Source organism: Talpa europaea, assembly GCF_964194135.1.
Source record: "Talpa europaea genome assembly, chromosome: X".
Taxonomy (NCBI): domain Eukaryota; kingdom Metazoa; phylum Chordata; class Mammalia; order Eulipotyphla; family Talpidae; genus Talpa; species Talpa europaea.
The window spans coordinates 69,900,698-69,925,453 of record NC_140081.1 but is presented as its reverse complement, the minus strand read 5'-3'; the positions used below and the strand labels follow the sequence as shown (position 1 = coordinate 69,925,453).

The 24,756-nt window shown below is 41.1% G+C and overlaps 1 protein-coding gene across 1 annotated transcript in view; it reads left to right on the top strand.

The window, feature by feature from the left end:
* TRPC5 (transient receptor potential cation channel subfamily C member 5) overlaps nucleotides 1–24,314 on the top strand; it is a gene marked incomplete at its 3' end in the record, with an annotated part of 124,951 nt that extends 100,637 nt beyond the window's left edge. The window contains exons 7-10 of the mRNA XM_084258322.1: nucleotides 19,904–20,107; nucleotides 20,862–20,903; nucleotides 21,681–21,770; nucleotides 23,622–24,314. Coding sequence (XP_084114448.1) covers nucleotides 19,904–20,107; nucleotides 20,862–20,903; nucleotides 21,681–21,770; nucleotides 23,622–24,314 — 1,029 coding nt within the window. The remainder of the gene's footprint in view (nucleotides 1–19,903; nucleotides 20,108–20,861; nucleotides 20,904–21,680; nucleotides 21,771–23,621) is intronic.
* Between the last annotated feature and the right edge of the window lie 442 nt (nucleotides 24,315–24,756).

The following is a 24,756-nucleotide window of genomic DNA, read 5'->3' as shown; positions in this document are numbered from 1 at the left end:
GCTATCGCCAGCCACTGAGGCCCGAGTTCACCAGCCACTGAGGCCTGTGTCTTTGGTGAATACACACACACACACACACACACACACACACACACACACACACCCTCTGGCCTACACCCTAGTTCTTGTATGCATAAGTAAATAAAAAAAAAGTCTTAAAATAAATGGCATTAGGGCCTCCCTAGTGGTGCAGTGGTTGAGCACTGGGTTGCGAAGCTGCCCGCAGCCTCTGCAGCATTGGTTCGATTCCCGGCCACCGGGCAAGGGTCCCACATGACGCGCAGACCTCTCCTGCTACACCTGCTTCTCCCCTCAGCAGTGTACTTCATCAGTCTGCCTGTTCTGCTCCCCGCTCTGGCTCTGGTGAATTCTCTCACCCTCCTGCGCTTCTGACTGTATCCAGTGCTTGAATAAATAAATAAATCTTTAAAAAAAAAAAAAGAAAAGAAATTTTTTTATAATAAATTTTATTGTTATATTCCCCATACAATTGCAGCCCCCCCATTCTGACCCCAATCCCTCCCCTCCCGCCCCCGCCCCCCTAAAAGTGTCTCTGGTTCATAGTTTTTTGTTGATTTTGATTTTCACTTTCTTATAGTTATTCATTTTCCTGGTCCCTTATTTAAGTTTTCTAGATTCCTGCTATGAGTGAGACCATCCGGTATTTTTCTTTTTCTTTTTGGCTTATTTCGCTGAGCATGATCCCTTCCAGCGCCATCCATGTTGCTGCAAATTGCATGTGTTTATCTTTTTTGAATGCTGAGTAATATTCCATGGTGTATATGTACCACATCTTCTTGATCCAGTCATCTATTTTTGGGCATTTGGGTTGTTTCCAAAGCTTAGCTATTGTAAACAGTGCTGCTATAAACATAGGGGTGCAGGTGCTCTTTGGAATTGATGTTTCTGTGTCCTTTGGGTAAATACCTAGGAGTGGAATTGCTGGATCATATGGAAGCTCTATGTTTAGTAGGTCCAGAAATCTCCACACAGCTCTCCACAGTGGTTGGACCAGTTTGCACTCCCACCAACAGTGCAGAAGAGTTCCTTTTTCTCCACACCCTCGCCAGCATTTGTTGTTGCTAGTTTTTTTAATATGTGCCATTCTCACTGGTGTAAGATGGTATCTCATGGTAGTTTTGATTTGCATTTCCCTGATGGCAAGTGATGTTGAACATTTTTTCATATGCCTGTTGGCCATTTGCATTTCCTCTTCAGAGAAGTTTCTTTTTAGCTCTTCTGCCCATTTTTTGACTGGATTCAAAGAAAAGAAATTTTTTTTAAAAATGGCATCACAGGAGTCTAAGGAGAGGCCCAGTCACTGACAAGCTTCACTGTCAGTCTGTTCAGTGTACCCTTCAGGAGAGGACTCAGTCACATCAGGGAATAGCAAACTTTTCAGGGTTGAGTCCTCAGGGTTCTGTGCAGGATGCAGCACCAGTGGTGGTGTGGAGATGTGGCTCTGCAGCAGTTGCATTTCTAGGCCAATGGAGGATCCAGTGTAGTAACGTATAGAGTCACCCTCAAGACGTGGGGTCACAGGGATCACTCTGAACTCCCAGCCAGAATCAACAGGTGAAGCTGGCCATATTTCTTACTGTTATTAGTCACAATTTTCAGTGATTTCCTCTTCCCTCTATCCTCATATTACCCTCAACGTCCTTATTTACTTGTGTGATACTTCTTTCAACATACCGACATTTTCACTGCTGCTCCTGATATGCGTGTTCCCTCTTCCGTTAAGTGAAGCTACCCTTGATGCCATTTTAATTTAACTCTCCCATATAAAAATATCAGATGGAGAGACAGATCAGTCCCACAAAGTTCATTGACATTAGGCCCTATTTCTACCTCTAATTTACTCACAACAAGCACCTCCGTTGCCTGCCATTGGTTGCTGTGCAACATGGGGCTCATAATGTCCTGTGGTAGAACCCCATTCAGCCATTTAATAAGAGCCCTCAAATTCTTTGGCTGCTGTGGAGTCTTCACACTAACACTCAAAGTAAATAGTACCTGCTTGTCTGAGTTATATCTGCTGGATGGCTTGGGGAGCAACCAAATGCATAGGATTGGTTTCTCCCTTGGGGTAGCAGAATTTGGAGGCTCAAATGATGGATGGGCACTTCCACTGCAGAAGACAGCTATGCAAATGGGGACATTCATCAGAACAGAGCTGGCAGTGCAAAGACAGCAGGCAAGGCTGGCAGGGACGGCCACACACTGAAGAAGGACAGGTGGTCTGCCCTCCTTCCCCCAGGCATCTGGGAGCAACCTTAGACTCCCAATCACAGAGCTGGTAGCACTTCACACACTACACAAAGATTTTTAATCCTCTAAGTAGGCAGATCACCAATGGAGTTCTGTGGCTCCCCATTGTTAAAATATTGAAATATCTCCATACCAGTTGGTAAATAGCTGCCACTCCTGCTTTTCCCTCAGGGATGTCCCCAGATCACTCCACAATCCAGCAAGCAAAGGGGAACACCTGGAACAGCAGTTTTAGTCCATGCCCCTGCTGCAGGGCTATTGCTGGTATACATTCTGATTGGTCAGTTTCTTAAACAGTCTAAATATCATTGTGGTAAGCATAATCCTAAAATAACTCCCCATGATTTTCCACCCTAGTAGACAGTACTGTGAAGAGGATGAATTGTGATTATGTTGCATTACATGGTAAAAGGGATTTTGTAATGTAATTAAGGATACTAATCAGGGAGATTATCCAGATGGGTCTAATCTAATCACATGAGTCTTTTAAAGGCCGTTTTTTCCAGTTGGTATCAGAGAATATAAGAGATTAGAAGCACAATGAGAATTTCTGTGTTATTGCTCACTGGAACATGGAGGCAGACATGTAAGAAATGTGGGAAGCCTTAGAAGATGAGAGTACACCCCAGTTGACAGCCAGCAAGGAAGTGGCATCCTCGGTCCTACAACCACAAAGAAATGAACTCTTTCAACAATGCAAATGAACTTAGAAGCAGATTCTTCTCCAGAGCCTTTAGATAAGATCTATCTCAGTCATGTAGACACCTTGATTTCAGCATTGTGAAGGCCAGTGTAACTGGAATGGAGAAATTAAGGGAACTCATATAGAGGTGAAGTCAGAGAGGTAATGGCAGGGAGAGACAGATCATATAGGACCTGAGAAACCTTTTTAAAGATTATGACTTCTACTCTGAGTGAAATGGAAAGCCATGGGAAGGTTTTAAGCAGAGGAGGTTCATGCTCTGACTTAAATTTTAATAAGATTGCTGTGACTGATTGATGAAAGACAGAAGTGATGCAGGAGCAAAGACAGAGAGAGACAGACCAAATATGAGACTAACGCATTAACCAGAACAAGAACTGATGGTGGCTTACATCAAGGGTAGTCATGATGGATGTAGTGAGAAGTAGTTGGATCCTAAGTATATTTAGAAGGTAGATCCAATTTGCTGATGGATCAGATGTGGGGTATAAGCAATAGAGAGGAGTTAAGGACAACCCCAAGATTTTAGACCGAAGTAACTCAGAGAGTGGAGCCATCCTTTACAGAGTTGGGGAAGAGTAGAAAAAGAGCAGACCTGCGGGTCAACAGCAAAGACCCAGAATTGGTATTAGGCATATGGAGTTGAAAATGCCAATTTGGCACTCGAGTGAATATGTTAAGTGGGCAATGATCTACAGGTGTGGAGGAGCGGTCCAGGCTGGAGCTAGAGATTTGAAAGTCACCAGCATATGCATAATATTTAAAGTCATGGGACTGGATGCGGTCAAGGGGATGAGTATGGATAACAAAGAGAAGAAGCACTCCAATGCGTAGAGGTTGGAAAGACTGTGCAAAGAGATTGAGAAAGAACAAACAGAAGAGAAAAGCTAGGATAATGTACTATGTTATAATACTCTCTTTCCCTGACTATATTGATAAGATCATATGGAGAGTAGCAGGATCTGAATTTGAAATGAGGTCATCTAACCCCAAGACCCACACATAGAACCAGTACATTGTCACATACATACTTACCTTGAGGCCAAGAAATACCTGAAATGCACTTTCACTACAAGGTCCCTTCGCACCTTCTTTCCTTCCCAAGTTATAACACAACTCGGAACTGCCCAATCTCCTTGACCTACAAGTTCCAGTGGCCAAAGATTTCATTAGGACAAGGATAAATGGAAACTTCATCCAACATACCCATGTCTTACTCTTAATTCCTAAGAATTGTTTTGTGAGAAAAAGGAAAAAAAAAACGTAAACCCTACCATGAAAAGTAGTAAAAAGAAATGAGGTTTACCCCCATCTCTGCTATTGTTCAGTCCCACAGAACAATCCAAATCATGGAAGCTCCATGTCTAAGGAATAGTATAGCCTTTTTCCAGGTGAAGAAGCTGCTCAATTCAGGCTGTAGAAATTTTATGACATTGGAGCAGAAACATTTCAAATTTTAATAACTGGCTCTTCCCTTCGGGATGCCCTCAAGCAATCTAGATATTGATTTTTCTCACTGCAGCTTGTCCTTTTTCCCTGTTGCCAAACTATTGTCTGGAATCCGATCAGGGACTGCTACATCTGACTAACAAGAAAGCAAACATTCAGAAATGCAGAGGACATCTTAATAGCGCTCCCCCCACCTCACTTGGGCAATGTGGAACCTTTGAAAACCCGTTGATGATCACATTTCAATCAACAAAATACATTTTCTGTTAGGTTCTGAAAAATACACAAAGGGCTTGGTGCTATAAATAATTGAAAGCTAAAATGCAATTAACACCATTAGTGCATAAAGTCTAGTTTAAAGGGGAAAGCATGGCATGAGAAAAATAACATTCATGTTTTTTCATGTAGTAGGGGTGATTGCAGAGATTGGGCTGAGGATTAGTCAGACTGCCTGGATTTCAACACTGGACTGGCAGTGTGGTTTGGGGCAACTTCACCTCTTTCTGCCTCATTTGACTTCTCTGTAAAATGGGAATGATAGTTTAACTCTTTGCTACATACTCTTAGATCCATTCCCTAGTTCCTGCTTGCTCTATGTCAAGGGAATGATACTCCCTACAGCCCCTGCTCTTTGGCTTCTAGGTAGGTTTGACAAACAAGAAAGGAGAAGAGAAAATTTGAATATTTCCCCCCATCCCCAACCTCACTTTTGATGGCACCTTCAATTTTCTATGGGACTCACCTCCAAATACCATGAGACACCCCTCCTTTCTTGGCCACATCTTTTGCAGGGCAACCTCAATTGTCTCTAGTGCCTGCCAGATAACCCCAGTCTCTGGGCTTTTGTAATACCCCCTCCCACCTCTTCTTATTGTCCCTCCAACTATAGGGTTAAAGGAGTTTCCTGTTGTTGCTTATCTGTGACTTGCCTCACTGTCCCATTTGGCTTCTAGCTCTTCTATCATCTGTGTAGCGATCTCTGCTATCCTACATTTTAAAAAAACCTAGAGTGATTTCTATTCTTTGGTTGCACTCCACCCAGGACTATCTCATTGCTACCTTCTGCGGTTGACTTGGGAAATACAAATTGAGCTGATTTTAAAGAATGGGTCACATTTGAAAAAATAGAAAAATGTGAAGGTGGAGGGGACTTACAGATCTCATTTCTGATAGAAAGAGAACTTGTGTACCAGCAGGAATCTGCCAGATGTTTATTGGAGGCAGTAAAAGTGTAGGAGGTGTCCTTACTCCTTTCTGCCTCCTATCCTTTGATTCCCCATGAAAATTTCATGGAGAAATTTCAAATGGCAATGAAGTCCTCCCTGTACCACAGCGCGTGTTCACCAGCAATGAGAAGCACGTAGGGGAATCATTTATCTAGGAGCTGAATAACTAAGTTCAGAGCCTACCTTTAGAAAAGTAGTAAAAAGAAATGAGGTTTACCCCCATTCTGAGTCCTCTCACTGCTCTCTACCTATCCCAGCACAACACTCCAAGCTTACTGCTTTACCTTACCTGGAACTTACCTATAGAAGCCCCTAACCCCCATTCTACCCACAAGCTGAACTCTTTCTCAGTTCCCTAAGATTTAGAGAAGTCAGTAAAAGAATATCTGGCATAAAGACAAGTCTTGATTAAATGCCAGGCACTGGATTCAATGCTTCATCTAGTTACGTGTCACTTAACCATGTTTGGTCAATGGCAGACCTCATATACAATAATGGTCCCAATAGGTGTGCAGTGGGCTATACCACCTAGCTCTGGCTAATTCCACTCTATGACGCTCACACAATGAAAAATCATGTAATGACGCCTGTATCACTGTTGTCAAATGAGGCATGTCTGTAATATCATAACCACTATCAATAAGTACCATTTATTGAGAATCTGTTATATGCTAGACACTATACAATGAACATTTCATTAAATCCTTACAACAACCTTATAAGGTAGACACTATTATCAGTTCCATTTTATAGGTGAGGAAACTAAGGCATAGGGATCAGAGTGACTTGCCCAAGGGCACACTCTTAATAAAGAGACTGGCAGGTCTGTCTGATCCAAAGTAATAATGATATTATATTTCCTGCTTTACAGCCTTCATTCCTGAGGCCCAAATGCCTGCATTCACCCACCCCAACCTCAGACTCCCCCACCTTCACCCTTCTACTTGGTTTGCTGACTAGTTCACTGTCCCCTGGGTTCTAACAAGAGAGATTCTAGGAGTCTTTCCCTTGGTTCTGGACTAATGACTTATTCCTTCGCTGAGCTGAAGTTCCCCACCACCCCCTTCCCTCCCCTAGACCTCCACTAGCTCACTTTTTTTCCTTTAGTATGCCCACTAGACTGCAAACTTCCCCTCTCCTGTCAGCTCTGGCCTGAGAACAATCGGGCAAAGCCACCTGAGAGGCCAGGCTCACAGAGGGTAAAGCCTTCAGAACTACAAAGTGCATTTGCATGACAAGGACACTTCATTCCCTTTACACATCCTGCCCTAGGGCCTGTCAGCCCCTTTCTGTCTCAGACAATGCTTGCCTGCCCAAAACCTCCCTTGACAATATCTCCACACCAGCAAATGGCTGAGCCAGGGTCCATCTCCAGGGAGGAGGGAGGAACATTCTCTCTGTCAACACTGCAGGGGGCACCAAAAGCTGACTTTTCAGACCTTGGCTTTCTCCTGGGCCTGGCCTAGCCTTCCCCCTGGTAATGTGCCACAGAAGTGGATTTTTCAGTCATTCTGCCTCAATGCCCACTCGTGGTTTTGTCTGCAAGTTGTCTGTGACCCTGCATCTGTTGGGGATGTGAGCTCTTCATGTCAAAATGCTGAGGGTGTACCTTGGCAGCTCTCTCCTCAGCACCAGTCTGTGCTTCCAGCAGCAGCCTCTGATGCCTGCTGCTCGGGGCTGACAAACATGCAACTGGGAATGGAAAGAGAACAAATGAAAGCAAGTGGATCTTCTTTCTCCGTACTAAAGGGCAGCCAGACAGGACAGATGCTCCTTGGCATCCCAAATTCACCTGTCCTGGATGTTCATCAGGAACATTAGTAGTTGTCATGGAGACTCTCAAACAAAGCAGGACTGACTATGTGAGTGAAGGAAGGGCCTAATGCTCGAAGAATCCTTCTGCCCATCTCTAGCAGATGTCCCATGGATTGGTCTCTGAGTGTTCTCCTCATCAACTACAAATAATATTCATGGATGAGTCAAAAGCCCGTGGCTCAAAGGTCATTGCTGGGGAGTCTGATTCTTCTTAGCTTCTGCCTTATTCCCATTACCCTTCTTTTACATATCAGGAATCAATTGACTGGAAATATAAGTGCTACAAATGTTCTTTAATTTTTGCGCAGCTTGAGGTTTAGAAACCAAACATGATTTCAGGGTTATTAATATTAATAAGGCCGTTCTCGCTGCCTGTGGCCACAGGAGCCCTGGGCTGCAGCCCCTACACCACTGCATGTGTGAAATAAGCTGGAGGTGAGGGCACGGAGGGGTATGGTGATCCTCACAGAGGGGTCTTCCTCTGCTTCAGGGATATTTCCGTCTTTCTCTTAAGGTCTTTCTCTGCCTCTAAGAGATGGTGAATGTTCTAATTACTTCCATACTTTGAAGGTTCCTTTTTATTTTTAATGAAGCAAGGCCAAAATGGGGTTATAAATACTATGATATATTTTTTTTTCTGTTTAGTAGATCTTTAATAAAACCAAGCATGTGAAATAGCCATCTTCCAAAGCAGACAAATCGATGCCAAATCCTTCTATAATTAAAAAAACAAAAAGTAAAATAAAATGGCTTTTTTTTAAATTTTATATTTTATTTTATGATATATTATAAATAGTTACATCTGTTTTAAAATTACATTTTTAGCCCTGAGGCAAAACTATAACATAAAATGTCCATTGAAGTACAGAAATCTGCATTTTTAGTGCATTCTCCATATGACTGTGATGCACACCAAGATTTGAGAAGTGTGCACTGATTCAAGTCCAAGTGAGACAGACTTCTCTTGAGATGCCAGGGAAATGAACTTTCTTGTCTCAGTTTGTGTCATGTATGTCCTAGCAATGTGTGTTGCTTCCCATCATAGGGAAACAAAGTTAGTCTTATGCCCAAATGAAGTAAGCAGTTAGTAGTTAATGTGAAGGATGGCCAAATAGCCCCCTCCCCCAAAACATCCCTTCAGCCAGTCTGCCATCAGACTCAGGATTACTGAGTATAGTTTTTTCCTTAAAAGTTACCATCTCTGGGCCTCCCTGGTGTCCTAGGGGTTAAGTCGCAGCGCTATCACCACAAGGCCTGAGTTTGATCCCCAGCCAGGGAGCTAACCCACATGGCACAGCAGACCTCTCCTGTCTCACTAACTGCTCCCCCTCAGCAGAGTATTTCTGCTGAGTAATTTCTTAGCAGAGTATTTCTCCCCTCAGCAGAGTAGCTCTGCCTGTTCTGCTCCCCACTCTGTCTCTGGTGAATCTTCTTACCCCCTCACCTCTGGCCTGAACCCCATTTCTACACATATATACACACACAAAAAAAAAACCTTTTAAAAGTTATTATAAAGCTTTCCAATTTGCTGGAACAAATGATTGCTGGCAGGATCTGAGAGAGTGCATGAGAATTTGTCAAACGCTGGTAAGAAATTGCCTCATAGTTTGATCCCAAGGAAAATAATCTGGAGCTTGGATTTGTTGAGAAATGTGAAATTGAACAGACATGTTCATCTGACCTAGCTATGGCCATGTGTTTAGGATCCAACTAAGTCAACATTTAAAGGAATGCTCTATGGTCACAGTACATTACGCTGGCACAATGGAAGCAGCAAAAGCATTAGACAGCCTGTTCTACAGGAACTGACCATCTTAAGGATAATGCAGGGCATACACATGAATTAGAACATGTAAGACTATGTGGTTTTTTAAAATTTATTTATTTATACAAGAGCTGGGGTACAGGCCAGAGGTGCTGGGGGTGGGGGCGGGAGGTAAGAAGATTCACCAGAGACAGAGTGGGGAGCAGAACAGGCAGATGCACTGAAATACACTGCTGAGGGGAGCAGTGGGCGAGACCAGAGAGGTCTGCCACGCCGTGTGGGTATCTCCCTAGCCGGAACTAAACCAGCACTGCAGAGGCTGTGGACAGCTTCACAGGGCTGTGCTCAACCTACTGTGCCACCGGGGATGCCCAAGGCTTTGTGTTTTTAAGATCTCATTAAAGCAGCACAAAAGTCCTGAAATTTTTGGAAAGTTGAGAAGAGTAAGGACCATCGTCTATGGTTGTATAGGCTATGTCGTACACAAAAGTACCCAGCCAGGGGCTAGTACTTAAAAGCTAAATAGACTATGTAAGGCAGAGAGTAGGCAAGGCCCTCACCATCAAACACTGCAAATAAGCAAGTAAAAAGCTAATGTTTGAATTGTGTATCGCATAAGGAGGAAGACTAGTCCTCTGCAGATAAAATCCCCTTGGGCATACCTGTAAGCAATTTTAGATAAATATGAGGATAAAAACCACATGTATCATCATCAGTTCAAATTAGATAAAGGGTTGCTGCAATCCCAACACCTAGTATCTAGCAGTCAATATAGATTTGTTACATGAATGATGTATGAATACTTAAATCATCACTTTACAGCCCAAACTGCTTAGCCAATCCTGCCCGATGATCCATTACATCCTGATATTCAAGGTTCAGGTGCTACCTCTGTCCTCTGATTGTGTTCTGTAGGGCACTTCCATCACCACTACTGCACAGTCATTTCTTTATACCGAGCACATAGCAAAGTGCCTGAAATATGGTAATTGCTCAATATAGGAATCAAAGAATGTATGGACAGGTGGACGACAAATTGGTACATTATAAATGAATAGGAAAAGACTGTTGAAAGGATAATTTGCAATAGCTCCTTTGCTAAGTTGTTACATTGCAATTCCCAGCCTGAGGTCACATAAGCACATGGGAATGTACTAGTGGCAATCAGGGTCCTCGAGATATTTTCAAAATGCTTAGTCAAAGTCACTTCCTTGCCTAAGTGGAGCAGGAGCATTAAGGGGCAGCAAAAAGTCTCTTACACTCAAAAAAGATGCCGATGGTTTATAAACCCACTGAATACATCTATTCTTTTTGCATCAAATGTGTTTTTTTCTCCTAGGATCTTTAGAAAACTGTCTTTTAAAAAGGACATTGTTGCCTATTATTTACAACCCACACAAACTAACAAAAAGCTAAACTCATACAGGGATTTAAAAATATTGGTATGAGCATTTCCAGACACCATGACATCTAGCCAAGTTTATTAGAAAATAGTGGAATACCCACAGGAGCTGGATCATCATTCTCCCTTTCAAACTTGCCTAGAGATAGAATTCTGTGTTTGAAAATTTGACTCAGTTCGTTTTTTAAAAAACAGATATTGAATACCTACTTCATTTCAAGAACGGTTCTAGAGAAACATTCCATGAATGGAATATTGGCTATTTTGGGCCATCGAAGGGTAAAATAAGAATTCAACATTTGTTTCTGTAATTATAAGCTCAGAAATTTAGGGGAAGGGAACAACAATTATATACTTCTTACTATAGAGTAGGCAATAGCCTAGGCATTTTACATTGACTTTTACTACAATTCAGTTTGGTAAGTATTTTCCTCCATTTTTAACGTTAAGGAAACCATGACACAGAGATTTGGATCGACTGATCTGAGGTCATGCAGCTAATTAAGTAGCAGAGCAATATTTCCAGTCCTGGTTTGTTTGATTCTAGAAACCCCCCCCGCCCCCGCTTTTTTTCCCATGATGGCAGGCTACCTCTCCTACAGATTTTTGAAAGTTTGAATTATACCACTTGGCTTTTACCAATGACCAATGACCTTCACTAGTACCTATTTTTGCTAACTGAAAGAAATCTGAGCAGGATTTTTGCTTTTATGACAAAGCGCAAAAAAATGAATATTGCACTGAGCATTTGCTTCATAGCAGCTGTTACAGAAGCAACAGGCACTCCAAACAGCAAGAGTGGCACCACTGAGCCCCTTACCCCAGAGCTACTTTGTACAAATAAATATCTTATTGTTCCTGCCTTTATAGTGAACTAGTATTGTTTTAGGTTTTATATATTATTTGGTAGGTTGTTTTCTGGGTATGGAAATGCTCAAAATATTTTCCATATAAATTAATTGCATTTTTTTTTTTTTTTTTGCTTTACACCATTTTTGGTTTCATAGAACACTTTACTTATGGACAATAAGGGAAACCTGTATTTTACAGTGCCCTTACCTTCTATCCTCCTCTGCATCCCAAGTTGCCTACAGCACTACTTTTCAGGGTAGCAATTGTCACTGTAGCCATAATTGTGTGTGTGTGGGTGCGTGTGTGTGGGTGCGTGTGTGTGTGTGTGTAATTTATGCATGGAGGCTAACTTAGTTCTGAGTCTCAAGTATATTCAGACCTGGGGTCCTCCCTGGTGGCGCAAGGGGTTAAGAACAGCACTATGAAGCAATCCACAGCCTCTGCAGCACAAGTTTGATGGTCAGCCAGCCGGCCAGGAAGCAACCCACATGGTGAAGCAGACCTCTCCTGCCTCGCCTGCTGCTCCCCTCAGCAGTGTGTTTCAGTCAGTCTGTCTGTTCTGCTCCCCACTCTGTCTCTAGTGAATCCTCTCACCCCCCGCATCTCTGGCCAGTACCCCAGCTCTTCTATGCATAAATAAATCTTAAAAAAAATTTTAAAAAAAAGAATATTCAGACCTTTTTCTGGCAATCCTTTCAATGAATCTGGAGTAAAAAAAGTCTATGTACTCCTGGTTTATTTGGGGGTTCACATCTAGATTTTTGTGATAACTTTAAACAATTGCAGGGGATGTAACTTCTGAAATATACCAAGTATTGACATTTAAAATAAAACAAAACTATCCAACTACATTACTTTAATTGTATCCAGTGGATTCTGAATACCATAGTAACTTATTACTCATGACCATGCCTTTAAAATATAAATGGCTTTTTCTTTAAGCATAAAAAGTTTACATAACTTTTTCTTCTCCTTGAATTTTTATTTCCAGTCCACAACCCCACAGGATTTTATCCTAATGCTATATGATTTTGTATTTTAAAGTCCTTTATTATTTTTGATCATATTATATTTCTTCATAAGAAGTATTGCATTTTAATATTTTATTTCCTGTAGCCAGAAGGTAATAAATGTTAAAATATTGAGTTGAATTCAGTTATTAATCAATTATTAGTAATACAAAATAACTTCTCAAAAGAATCAAATACAAATTTTGACAAATTATTATTAGACAAAAAACACATTTTTCTTGGAAATGCATTTCTCAAAGATGTAAGTGGGGCTTTTTTCCAACTAGTTATTATATCCAGATGAATATTGAGTAGTTTTCAGGAGAGGTTTCAGCATCAATTATATTTTTAGTTTCCATTTTTGTAAAAGTGCTAAGAAACCTTTTTCATATCAATAATGTGTAAATGAATAGAATTTTATTATGCCATTGTTACTCAATTTTCCTGCACTCTAAGTTATGTGCAAAAAGTAATATAATGACTTCATAAAATAACATTTCTAACAAGCTACCATTTGACAACTTAATTAGATTCTCCTTAAGTTTTTTTGAAGGTAAAGAATTAGAAAACACCTAAGTTAGAAATGGATTTGTACCCAAAATTACAGTCATTCAGTGTCTCAATTTCTCAGAAGTAATACTGTGGCTAGAAATCTGTGATATGGCCCCCCATAACCCTCACTTCCTGGTATTTCAGCTCTTACACAATCTCCTCCCCTTGATGGTGGGCTGGATCTAGAGACTCACATCTAACACTGGATTGTAGCAAAAATGATGTCTCTTGGGAGATGATATTACAAAAAGACCATGGTTTTCTCTTTTGTTCCCTCTGATGAAAGTCAGCTGCCATGTTGTCACTGTTGCCCAGAATGACCCACTCTGCTAGGAGCTGAGGGAGGTCTCTGTCCAATAGCCAGCAAAAAAACTAAGGGCCTCAGTTTGGTGCTCACTAGGCACTGAATCCTGTCAACAACCATGTAAGTGAGTTTGGAGAAGAATCTTCCTTCAGTCAAGGCCTCAGATGAGACCCTAACTCTGACCAACAACTGGATTATAACCTTGTAAAATATCTTGATCCAGAGGCACACAACTTGCCATACCCAGATTGCTAACCCACAGAATGTGTGCGATAATACATGTTTTGTTTTTTTGTTTTTAGCTGATACATTTGGGGATGAAGCCCAAAAGATTTACCAAGACCCAATCAAATAATTATTTAATATACTTAGTCTTTTATTTAGAGGCACTTTAGGCCTCCCCGGTGGCGCAGCGGTTGAACGCTGGGTTGCGAAGCTGCCCGCAGCCTCTGCAGCGCGGGTTCGATCCCTGGCTGCTCCCCGGCCACTCACCGGCCACCGGAGGAGGATCCCACATGGTGCGCACACCTTTCCTGCCGCCCGCTGCTCCCCTCAGCAGTGTACTTCGGTCCTTCTGCCTGCTCTGCTCCCCGCTCTGGCTCTGGTGAATTGTCTCACCCTCCCGCGCTTCTGACTGTGTCCAGTGCTTGTATAAATAAATAAATAAATCTTAAAAAAAAAATAGAGGCACTTTGTTTAGCAAACAAAACATGATATGGAAAAGATAGATTTTATTATTTTATCTTAGTTTATTTTTGTATGTGCCATAAGAGATTATTTACTATGTATATGCATTATTTTGATCCAAATAAAGTTTAGCAAGATACAAGTTATGGCTTTAAAAGTTAGCCTTCTATCAAAAGGAAGCCAGCTACTTAGGTAAACAAAACAGCCAAGCTTCTTTCTTAATACAAAGAGCTGGACATGGATGACAATCTAGATATATGCTGGGAATCTCACCAACCTTGGTTCCCAGGTCAAATGATATTTGTTCAATGTTTATTTATAAAAGGGTAAGATTTTATTAATTTTAATATACCATTACTAGTACAACATTTTCTAGAAAATGTTTTTTGTCTTATTTTTTTTTAAGATTTATTTATTTATGCACACAAGGATCAGGGTACAAGCCAGAGGTATGAGTTGGGGGGAGATGAGAGGATTCACCAGAGACAGAGTGGGGAACAGAACAGGCAGACTGACTGAAATACACTGCTGAGGGGAGCAGTGGGTGAGACAGGGGAGGTCTGCTTCACCATGTGGGTAGCTCCCTGGCTGGGGATCAAACTCGTGCTGCAGTGGCTGTGGATTGCTTCATAGGTTGTGTCTCAACTCCTTGCACCACCAGGGAGGCCCTTGTCTTATATGTTTTAATAAAATTTAGCAAAACTTTGGTAAAATTATATTAATGTAGCTATAATTTTACCAAATTAATATGTTTACCAAAACAGATTTAGCAATTTATAAAAACAAATCTGTCATATAGCATAACTGGGAAAGCCTGTCATCATTTGCAACCATTTAACTAAATCGTATTTGTTTCCTCTCAAAAAGAATGACTTCTTTTTTCCACTGAATAAATGTCAATACTAATCCCTTGATGATCATTACATTTTTAAATTCTAACTCTAGGATGGACAGACAGATGAAAAGTTAGGAGACGAAGGGAGGGAGGAAAGGAGAGACAGACTGACAGACAGAGAGTGCAAATCTGTTATGATTTTCTCATCTGGATGAAATAAGGTGATATAGAGTTCTATATATTTTCTAGTGGTATTTTCTTTTTTTGCTTTTCTTTCACAGAATTCTACCTCAGGAGTTGATGTATTACTTAATAATAGCTGGAGAACTGAGAAATGAGGTGGTTAAAATTTTCATCACTCCTGCTATCCCATTATAAATTATCCCAATAGCCCAACATCAGTCAAAACACCTGTTTCTAATGCCAACCTTTACCCTTAATGGGTATAAGGCATGAAGCAGTGTGAACCCCTACTGTGGTTGCATGGTGCATTGATCAAGGATGTCTTCTTAATTTTTTTAGTGGTATAAACCTTTTTGACTGACTTGTGAAGCCCATGAATCCTGAATCTAGAATAGTCACTTAAATGTATTAAATAGGAAGTGGGAAAAAATAAATGTATAAAATAAGCGTAGTTCTCTTTTTCAGAAATTAAAAGCTGTTCTTCAATTTATATGGAAATACAAGAGACCCCCGAGTAGCCAAAAGCATCTTGAAAAATATTAACAAAGTTGGAGGATTTATACTTCACAATTTCAAATCTCACTACAAACATATAGTAACCAAAACAGTATGGTACTGGCATAAGAACAGAGAAATGGGATGGCATTGAGGGTCCAGAATAAAGTCAACTGAGTTTCTGACAAGGGTGTCAAGACAGTTTAATGGAGAAAGGATAGTCTTTTCAGCAAATGGTGTTGAAATAAGAGATATCTACATGCAAAACAATGAAGCAGGACCCCTTCCTCATTCCACACACAAAAATTAACTCTAAATGGATCACAGACCGAAATGTAAAAGCTAGAACTATATAAATCTAAGAAGAAAACATAGGAGCAAATCTTTGTGACACTGGACTTGCAATGGTTTTATATATGTGATACCAAAAGCAGACGTGATAGATTATTCATAAATTAGATTTTACCAAAATTAAAAATTTTGTGCTTCAAAGTATCCCATAAAAATGTGATTTTTTAAAAAGCAAAAGAAAGTGATAAGACAGACAACCCATAGAATGAGAGAGAATATTTGCAGGTCACAGATCTAATAAGAGATTAGTTCAAAATATGCAAAGAACACATAACTCAGTAATATAAAGACAAATAACCCAATTTTTAAAATATTTTATTTTACTGAGGTAACATCGGTTTACAGCACTCTATATGATTTGGAGGTGTAGGCTCATACCCTTCAGGTGTTGTTACCACACCACACGCACTACCAAGGCACCCATAGTCATCACCATGGTCCGCGGGGCCCCCTCTTCCAGTCGCTCATTTCAGTAGTTCTTAACCGTTTTGGGTAACACATATTCTCTTGACAATATGAAAAACCAGAAAAATGCAAAATACACAATATTGTACATACAATTTTAATAGACTCACTGACTCCGTTAACTTCATCCATGGGCTCAGACATAAAGATCTCTATTCCACTAGATGTCATTCTTGAACTCACACTGCTAGCCCTCTAACATGAAAGCTAAGTGCTGCTAATTTAGAGAATAAAATAAAAGCCTTTATGAAATATCTGAAAAGCCAAGGATCAATTTCGAGGATTCATTGACAGACTGAATATTCACTCATCGCCCTCTCTCTACCTGTGACATACAACTCTCCTTTTAAAGATCTCATGTGCTGATAAGGAGATTTTCATTTCCTTCCTTTACACTGTTCACTTTTGACAGTGGAGACTGTGTTGTTTCCACATTCCAGAACCCACTCTCCCCAAGAGTGTCTGTAACAATGGCTCCCGGGGGGAGTGGGGGGAAGTCTCTACAGATGCATTCAATTTCTTTTGCCAGAACAACTAAAACTTTATAACTGATTCAGGCTGTTTCCCTTTTTTGTGATTTAACTTCCAAGAAATTTTGGGTCAAATTTGGTGTCCAAAATATTTAAGAACTAACATTTAAGACTACTTTATTCTTTCATACCATAACTATATATGTTTCTTATTGCTACTGTAGCAAATTACCACAAACTCAGTGACTTGAAAACAGAAATTTATTGTTTTATTCTGTGTGTGTGTGTGTGTGTCTATGTCTTAACTATGACGGTGGTTATACAGGTATATACACTTGTCAAAATTCCTTGAACATTTAAAAATAGGTGAATTTTATTCTCTGTAAATCACACCTGAAGAAAATTTACCTTTTAAAAAATAAAATCACCTGATACAAATTGTCATTAAAAAATAAGTTCTTGGGCCTCCCCTGGTGGCACAGCGGTTGAGCACTGGGCTGCGAAGCTGCCTGTAGCCTCTGCAGCGCTGGTTCGATTCCCAGTCACCAGCAAGGGTCCTACATGGTGCAAAAGACCTCTCCTGTCTCGCCCACTGCTCCTCTTAGCAGTGTATTTCGTCGTTCTGCCTGTTCTGTTCCCCGCTCTGGCTCTGGTGAATTCTCTCACCCTCCCACGCTTCTGACTGTACCCAGTGCTTGTATAAATAAATAAATAAATCTTAAAAAAAAAAAGTTCTTGGGGCCTCCCTGGTGGCACAAAGGATTAAGACACAGCACTATGAAGCTATCCGCAGCCACTGCAGCATGAGTTTGATCCCCTGCTGACCCACAGCAGACCTCTCCTGTCTCACCTGCTGTACCCCTTAGCAGTGTATTTCAGTATATCTGCCTGTTCTGCTCCCAACTCTGTCTCTGGTGAATTCTTTCACCCCCTGCATCTCTGGCCTGTACCCTAGCTCCTGTATGCATGAATAAATAAATATTTTTTTAAAATAAGTTCTCATCACAAGAAAAAAATTTGTAACTGTGTGTGGTGATGTATGTTAACTAGGCTATTGTGATGATAGTGGTGCAATAGATGCAAATATTGCATCATTATGTTGTATACCTGAAACAAACATAGCTTAATTATAGCTCCATGAAAATTAAATGAAAAATAACCACTGCTGGGCTTCCCTGGTGGAGCAAGGGGTTAAGACGCAACCTATGAAGCTATCCGCAACCACTGCAGCACGAGCTCAATCCCCGGCCAGGGAGAAGCCCACATGGTGCAGCGGACCTCACCTGTCTCACCCACTGCTCCCCTTAGCAGTGTATTTCAGTTAATCTGCTTGTTCTGGTCACTACTCTGTCTCTGGTGAATCATCTCACCCCCACACACACACACCTCTGGCCTGTACCCCAGTTCTTGTATGCATAAATAAATAAATCTTTAAAAGAAAAGAAAAATAACCATTGCTGACACCTTACTATATACTTATCTAGAACATGAAAGTAAAACAATATAAATAATTTTTCAGCTGCATTTATAACAGGTAAGATATGGAAACAACCCAAATGCCCAAAAATAGGTGTCTGAATCAAGAAGATGTGGTATATATACACAATGGAATACTATTCAGCAATCAAAAAGATAAACTCATGCCATTTGCAGCAACATGGATGGAGCTGGAAGGGATTATGCTCAGTGAAAGAAGCCGGAAGGAAAAAGAAAAATATGGGATGGTTTCACTTATAGGAGGAATACAGAGGAACCAAATAAGGATTGGAGGAAAAATAATAACAAAAAAACTATAAATCAGAAACATTCTGCAGTGGAGGGGGAGGGAGAGGGATCAAAACAAGGGTGGGACAGGGCCTCCCCGTTGGCGCAGCGATTGAGCGCTGGGTTGCGAAGCTGCCCGCGGCCTCTGCGGCGCCGGTTCGATCCTCAGCTGCTCCCCGGCCACCGGAGGAGGGTCCCACATGGCGCGCAGACCTCTCCTGCCGCCCGCTGCTCCCCTCAGCAGTGTCCTTCGGTCCTTCTGCCTGCTCTGCTCCCCGCTCTGGCTCTGGTGAATTCTCTCACCCTCCCGCACTTCTGACTGTACCCAGTGCATGTATAAACAAAACAAACAAACAAATAAATAAATAAATAAAAACATACCTCTATTAAAAAAAATTTAAAAAATAAAAAACAAGGGTGGGACAAACACAAGGAACTATGGCGATGGTGCACAGGTGAATGGTGGTAGGAATTCTATTGGGACTACACCTGAGAGGAGAAAGCAAACATTGTACAAAAATGAACAATGATGTAAAATATATATAAATAAATTGTATTAAAAAAAGAATTTTCAGCTGTACAAACAGGATCATTGTACACAACACATAATGTACTTTATGTTGCTTTTGTCACATAAGAGGTCTTGGAGGTCATACATATGCATATATGTACAAATGCATATACACATTTCTTTGTTTTCTATATAAATATTGCTAGAGCTACTATATTTTTAATATGTTGTAAGCTGGGCCTCCCTGGTGGCGCAGTGGTTGAGCGCAGCACTGTGAAGCTGTCCGGAGCCTCCATAGCTCAGGTTCGATTCCCAGCGGGCCAGGGAGATTTCCACATGGAGCCTCAGACCTCTCCTGCCGCGCCCACTGCTCCCCTCAGCAGTGTATTTCGGTTGTCTGCCTATTCTGCTCCCCGCTCTGTTTCTGGTGAATCCTCTGTCCTATACCCCAGCTATTATATAAATAAAAAATAAATCTTTAATATGTTGTAAGCCATTTTGTGGATATAATGCCATTTTTTAACCTTTCACCCATTATTGGATTTTTAGATTGTTGCCAGTTGTCTTGCTATTATAAGCTACCGTGCTCCAGTAAACAGCCTTATGCAAGTATATTTTTGCAAGTATATTGATAAGATACATTTATATAAGTTAGATTACTGGATTATGAGGTATGTGTCATTTGAATTTTATAGCTACTGACCAATTGCCCTCAATGGAAGCAAGCTGAACTTATAGAAAGGGTGCATTTTGTACTTTCCATTCTAAATCCCTGAAGTTCTCTCTTTCATAGGATCATGCAGATATTGAGTGGAAGTTTGCAAGGACGAAGCTCTGGATGAGTTACTTTGATGAAGGTGGCACCTTGCCACCTCCTTTCAACATCATCCCTAGTCCAAAGTCATTTCTATACCTTGGTAACTGGTTCAACAACACTTTCTGCCCCAAAAGAGACCCCGACGGTAGACGGAGAAGGCACAACTTGAGAAGCTTCACAGTAAGACTTTTAAAACCTATGTCTTTATCCTATCTGTTCTATCTATCTATCTATTTATCTATCTATCTTTTATTAGATTATACTATTTAAAAAAATATATATTAATGATTTAACAAGTATTCCAACATTGCTGCATAAAAACTAATTCTAAAAATTAATTTTGTGGGCCTCCCTGGTGACGCAGAGGTTAAGACTAAACCTATGGAGCAATCTGCAGCCACTGCAGCACGAGTTCGATTCCCAGCCAGCCAGGGAGAACCCACATGGTGGGAAAGACCTCTCCTGTCTCACCCGCTGCTCCCCTCAGCAGTGTACTTGGGTCCATCTGCCTGTTCTGTTCCCCACTCTGTCGCTGGTGAATCCTCTCATCCCTCGCATCTCTGGCCTGTACCCAAATTCTTGTATAAAAATAAATAAATCTTTTAAAAAAATAAATAAAAATTAATTTTGTTATAGTTGTATTTTTTAAGGATTACACTAATCTATTAAGAGTCAGGGATTTTTTTTTTGTAACATTGATTTACAACACCCTATATACTTTAGATAGAGGATTACCCAAAACTGTTTCCTATCTTCCCTCCATGCTGACATTCCCTATCTTAAGCATCACAAAATCACTCCAACTTATGGATACTTTGGAGGGTTTGTCTGGAAGGAGCAACTATGCCAGTCTCTAGCCACAATATTTATAAGATATTTGGGTGGGGTACTGGGAGACTGCTAATGTCACTTCCCTGTCCATTTTTAATTGCAGGAACGCCATGCAGATAGCCTGATACAGAATCAACATTACCAGGTAAGACTTTCTCGTGGAAACTAAGCACAGTAATTCTTGGCCAAATGTGTGACTTTGGACAAGTCACTGAACCCCAACTGAGCCTCAATCTCATCTGTCAAATGAAGATGATAACTCAGAGTTGTTGAGAATTGAGTGGTTGAGTGTTTGTATATGACTGGGTGTGTGTTCTCTGGCATAGCACCTGACACAGGGCATTAAGTGGCAGATATCGTCACAATTACGAATACAAAGACATAGTGGCCATGGGTGTGCCATTCCCCAGAGGCTAAGCAAAAGAAGACCACCACTGGAAAGGAGTGTAGATTGACTGTGAAAAATAGCTTGCCCATGTAAATTACTTGACATTGAAATCAGCAGACTCAGTGACACTGAAGAATGACTTTCTCGACATTATAAAATGAGGAAAAATTCTCATCTTACCAGGAGACTTAATGTTTAATCCAGCCTTAAGGCAAAGGATATTGACTATGAACATTCAAGGATTATTACACTCTCATTATTCTATAAAGGTGAGTCCATTTACCTTTTGCTTGGAAGGAAATTTTTCCTTTCAGGTAAATTTTATTGGCACACTCTGCCACCAAATTCAGACACATAATAATTCCTTATTCAGCCAATGGGCTTAACTGAGTTTTTGCAAGGAATGGCTGGATCCTGTGAGGATTTTCTATGACAAAGATGGTCTCAGCATGTTTCATTTCCTGTGTTTCTCATTTTACGGAGAGCCTCAGAAGGAAACTGAATACGTCTCTGTGTTGCTTTTTTTAATTCCAGGAAGTTATCAGGAATTTAGTCAAAAGATACGTGGCTGCTATGATAAGAAATTCCAAAACAAATGAGGGACTAACAGAAGAAAATTTTAAGGTAATTACGTCATAAAGTGGTTTCTCATTTCACATTTCTTAAGCTTCTCAATCTTCATCGTGCTTGAGGTTTCTGGTGATGGAATTTCAATGGCCTACAATACAACAAAACCAGCTACAATGCTTATTCTCTCTCATTAAGTCGATAAAGAAATTTTACCAATGTCTGTCACCACAATCAGCTTCATGAACAAAAGAAATCAGCCCTCTGCATTCTTTTAATAATCTGGACTCTGGGTGTTTCTCAGTGTGGGAATTGAGTGTGATAAGGGGCAAAAGAGCAAAGGAACAATGTCTGGAGATGTAAGGATCTTCTTATAATATATAAGATGAAGACCAAGAAAATTTATCATTAAATCTAATATTTAAGAAACCCTACCATCAACATTAACCTAAAGTAGTTGTTCGCAACCAGAGACAGCTTTATTTTCGAGGGCACATTTGACAATGCCTGGGGATATTTTTGGTTGTCACACTGAGATGTGTGTGCTATTGGCCTCTAGTGAGTAGAGACTAGAGTTGTTATTAAACATCCTTATCATGCACAGAACAGGTCCCCACACAAAAGAATGATCTAGCTAAACTTGTCAATTGGTTGAAAAGACTTATCCTAGAATCATATGTTTTCTTTACAAATTAGCACATTTTTTTCCAATGGCCAGCCGTGCCCACAAAATCGTTAATGTATTTTTCTTGTACAGGAAGAGTGTGAAGTTTTTCTGAGAGCTTGTATACCTTGTGATTTTCATTAAGCAAAACCTGGACTAAGCCAAAGGATGCCCAATGTGTGTATTTTGAGCTACAACCAAGTCCCTTAACATGTGTCTTCTCTCTTGCCCCAGGAATTAAAGCAGATTTAGGAAAGCTGTTCTTCCAATCCATAGACATAATTCACCTATTGAGAGCCTGCTATGTGCCACACACTTGGCTAGGTGCTGGGTGACGATGGTGAAAGAGACAGAACCAGTCCCTACTTGTGAACTGATACAGAAACACTAGCAGGAGGCAGTGATTCATGATTGAGGACTCTAACAGGATAAACTTAGGATGCAGTGGCAATGCAGAGAGCAGGAACACCCAACTGGGACTTGGAGAGTCAGCCCAGGCTTCCGGAGGAAGTGATATTTAAGACAAGTCTCAAGGTGGAACAGAGAAAGGAAAATTTGGAAGAAGAGTGTTCTAGACAGACAGAAAAGCACAATTAAAGGCAAGATATGTCCATACAGGTAGACTGGAGAGAGCCTCAGGGAAGAGTGGGAGGAGATGAAATGGGAGAGATTGACATATACTAGGCCTGGAAAAATCTTACAGTTCACGGTACGGCATTTCTACTTTGTCCTAAGGCAATGACAAGTCATTAAAGAGTTTCCAGCAGGGAAATGCCACGATCAAATTTAAGTTGTTAAAGGAGCAATCTAGTGTCTAGGCAGCCAGTTGTAGATACAAGACATTTCATGAGGATTTGAATGAACGGAACCCCTGTTCCAAAATAGCAGTCTCATCACCTGACTTTCCATTTCCCTGGTTTTATTTCATAGAATCCTAAGATCATTTCCTCTACAGTAGACCTTTCATATGTCTAGATTTGTGAAAGCCAGTGCCCCCCACCCTGATGGGGGGGGCAGTGTCTGCATTCAACTTTACCAATGCCACATTGTTTCCAATGGCCAGCCCTGCCCATAGAACAATTAATAGGTTTTTCCTATATTGGAAGAACGTGAAGTTTCTCTGAGAGCTTGTGTACTTTGCGATTTGTCAGTAGGCGAAAATTAGAATAAGCCAGAGGATACCCAGTGTGCATATTTTGAGCTACAGCCGAGTCTCTTAACCTGTGTCTTCTCTCTCGCCCCAGGAACTAAAGCAGGACATCTCCAGTTTTCGATATGAAGTGCTTGACCTCTTAGGAAATAGGAAACACCCAAGGAGAAGCTTTTCCACTAGCAGCACTGAACTCTCTCAGAGGGATGATACCAATGATGGCAGTGGTGGGGCTCGGGCCAAATCCAAGAGTGTCTCTTTCAATTTAGGCTGCAAGAAAAAGACCTGCCATGGACCACCTCTCATCAGAACCATGCCAAGAGCCAGTGGTGCCCCAGGGAAGTCAAAAGCTGAGTCATCAAGCAAACGCTCCTTCATGGGTCCTTCTCTCAAGAAACTGGGCCTCCTATTCTCCAAGTTTAATGGTCATATGTCTGAACCCAGTTCAGAGCCAATGTACACAATTTCTGATGGAATCGTTCAGCAGCACTATATGTGGCAGGACATCCGGTATTCCCAGATGGAGAAAGGGAAAGCAGAGGCCTGTTCTCAAAGTGAAATTAACCTCAGTGAGGTAGAATTAGGGGAAGCCCGGGGCGCTGCCCAGAGCAGTGAATGTCCACTAGCCTGTTCCAGCTCTCTTCACTGCGCATCCAGCATCTGCTCCTCAAATTCGAAACTTTTAGACTCCTCGGAGGATGTATTTGAAACTTGGGGAGAGGCTTGTGACCTGCTCATGCACAAATGGGGTGATGGACAGGAAGAACAAGTTACAACTCGGCTTTAAGTCAAGCCCCTATCACCTGTCCTGGAACTCAACAGAAAATTTGTAATTTCCTTGCTCTCAGAGGTGACAGAGAATATGGTGCCCTCACTGCCCCACCCTCCCCCCAAAGGAGAGTGAAACTCCTATTATTTTCACTATCTTTTATAGCCACCTTGTCCATTTTTTCTTGTTTTTTGTTCTTACTATTATTTGCCTTTTTATACCTATGAACACCAAGTCCATTTCACCACGAACAGAACAGGTGTTTAACCCTAATTAGCAGAGATGCAGTCGGGTGCTTACCCCTTTGGCTTTGCTTTTCTTTCCCTTGCCTCCTTGAAGCTCCAGGTGCCAACTTTGCTACTGTTGCTGCCGCGCGGATTCCTGACCTTCCTCAGGATCTCACACCATTTCCCCACAGGGCTGAGGAATGTACTCAGCAGCCCCCACCAGCTATCAGATA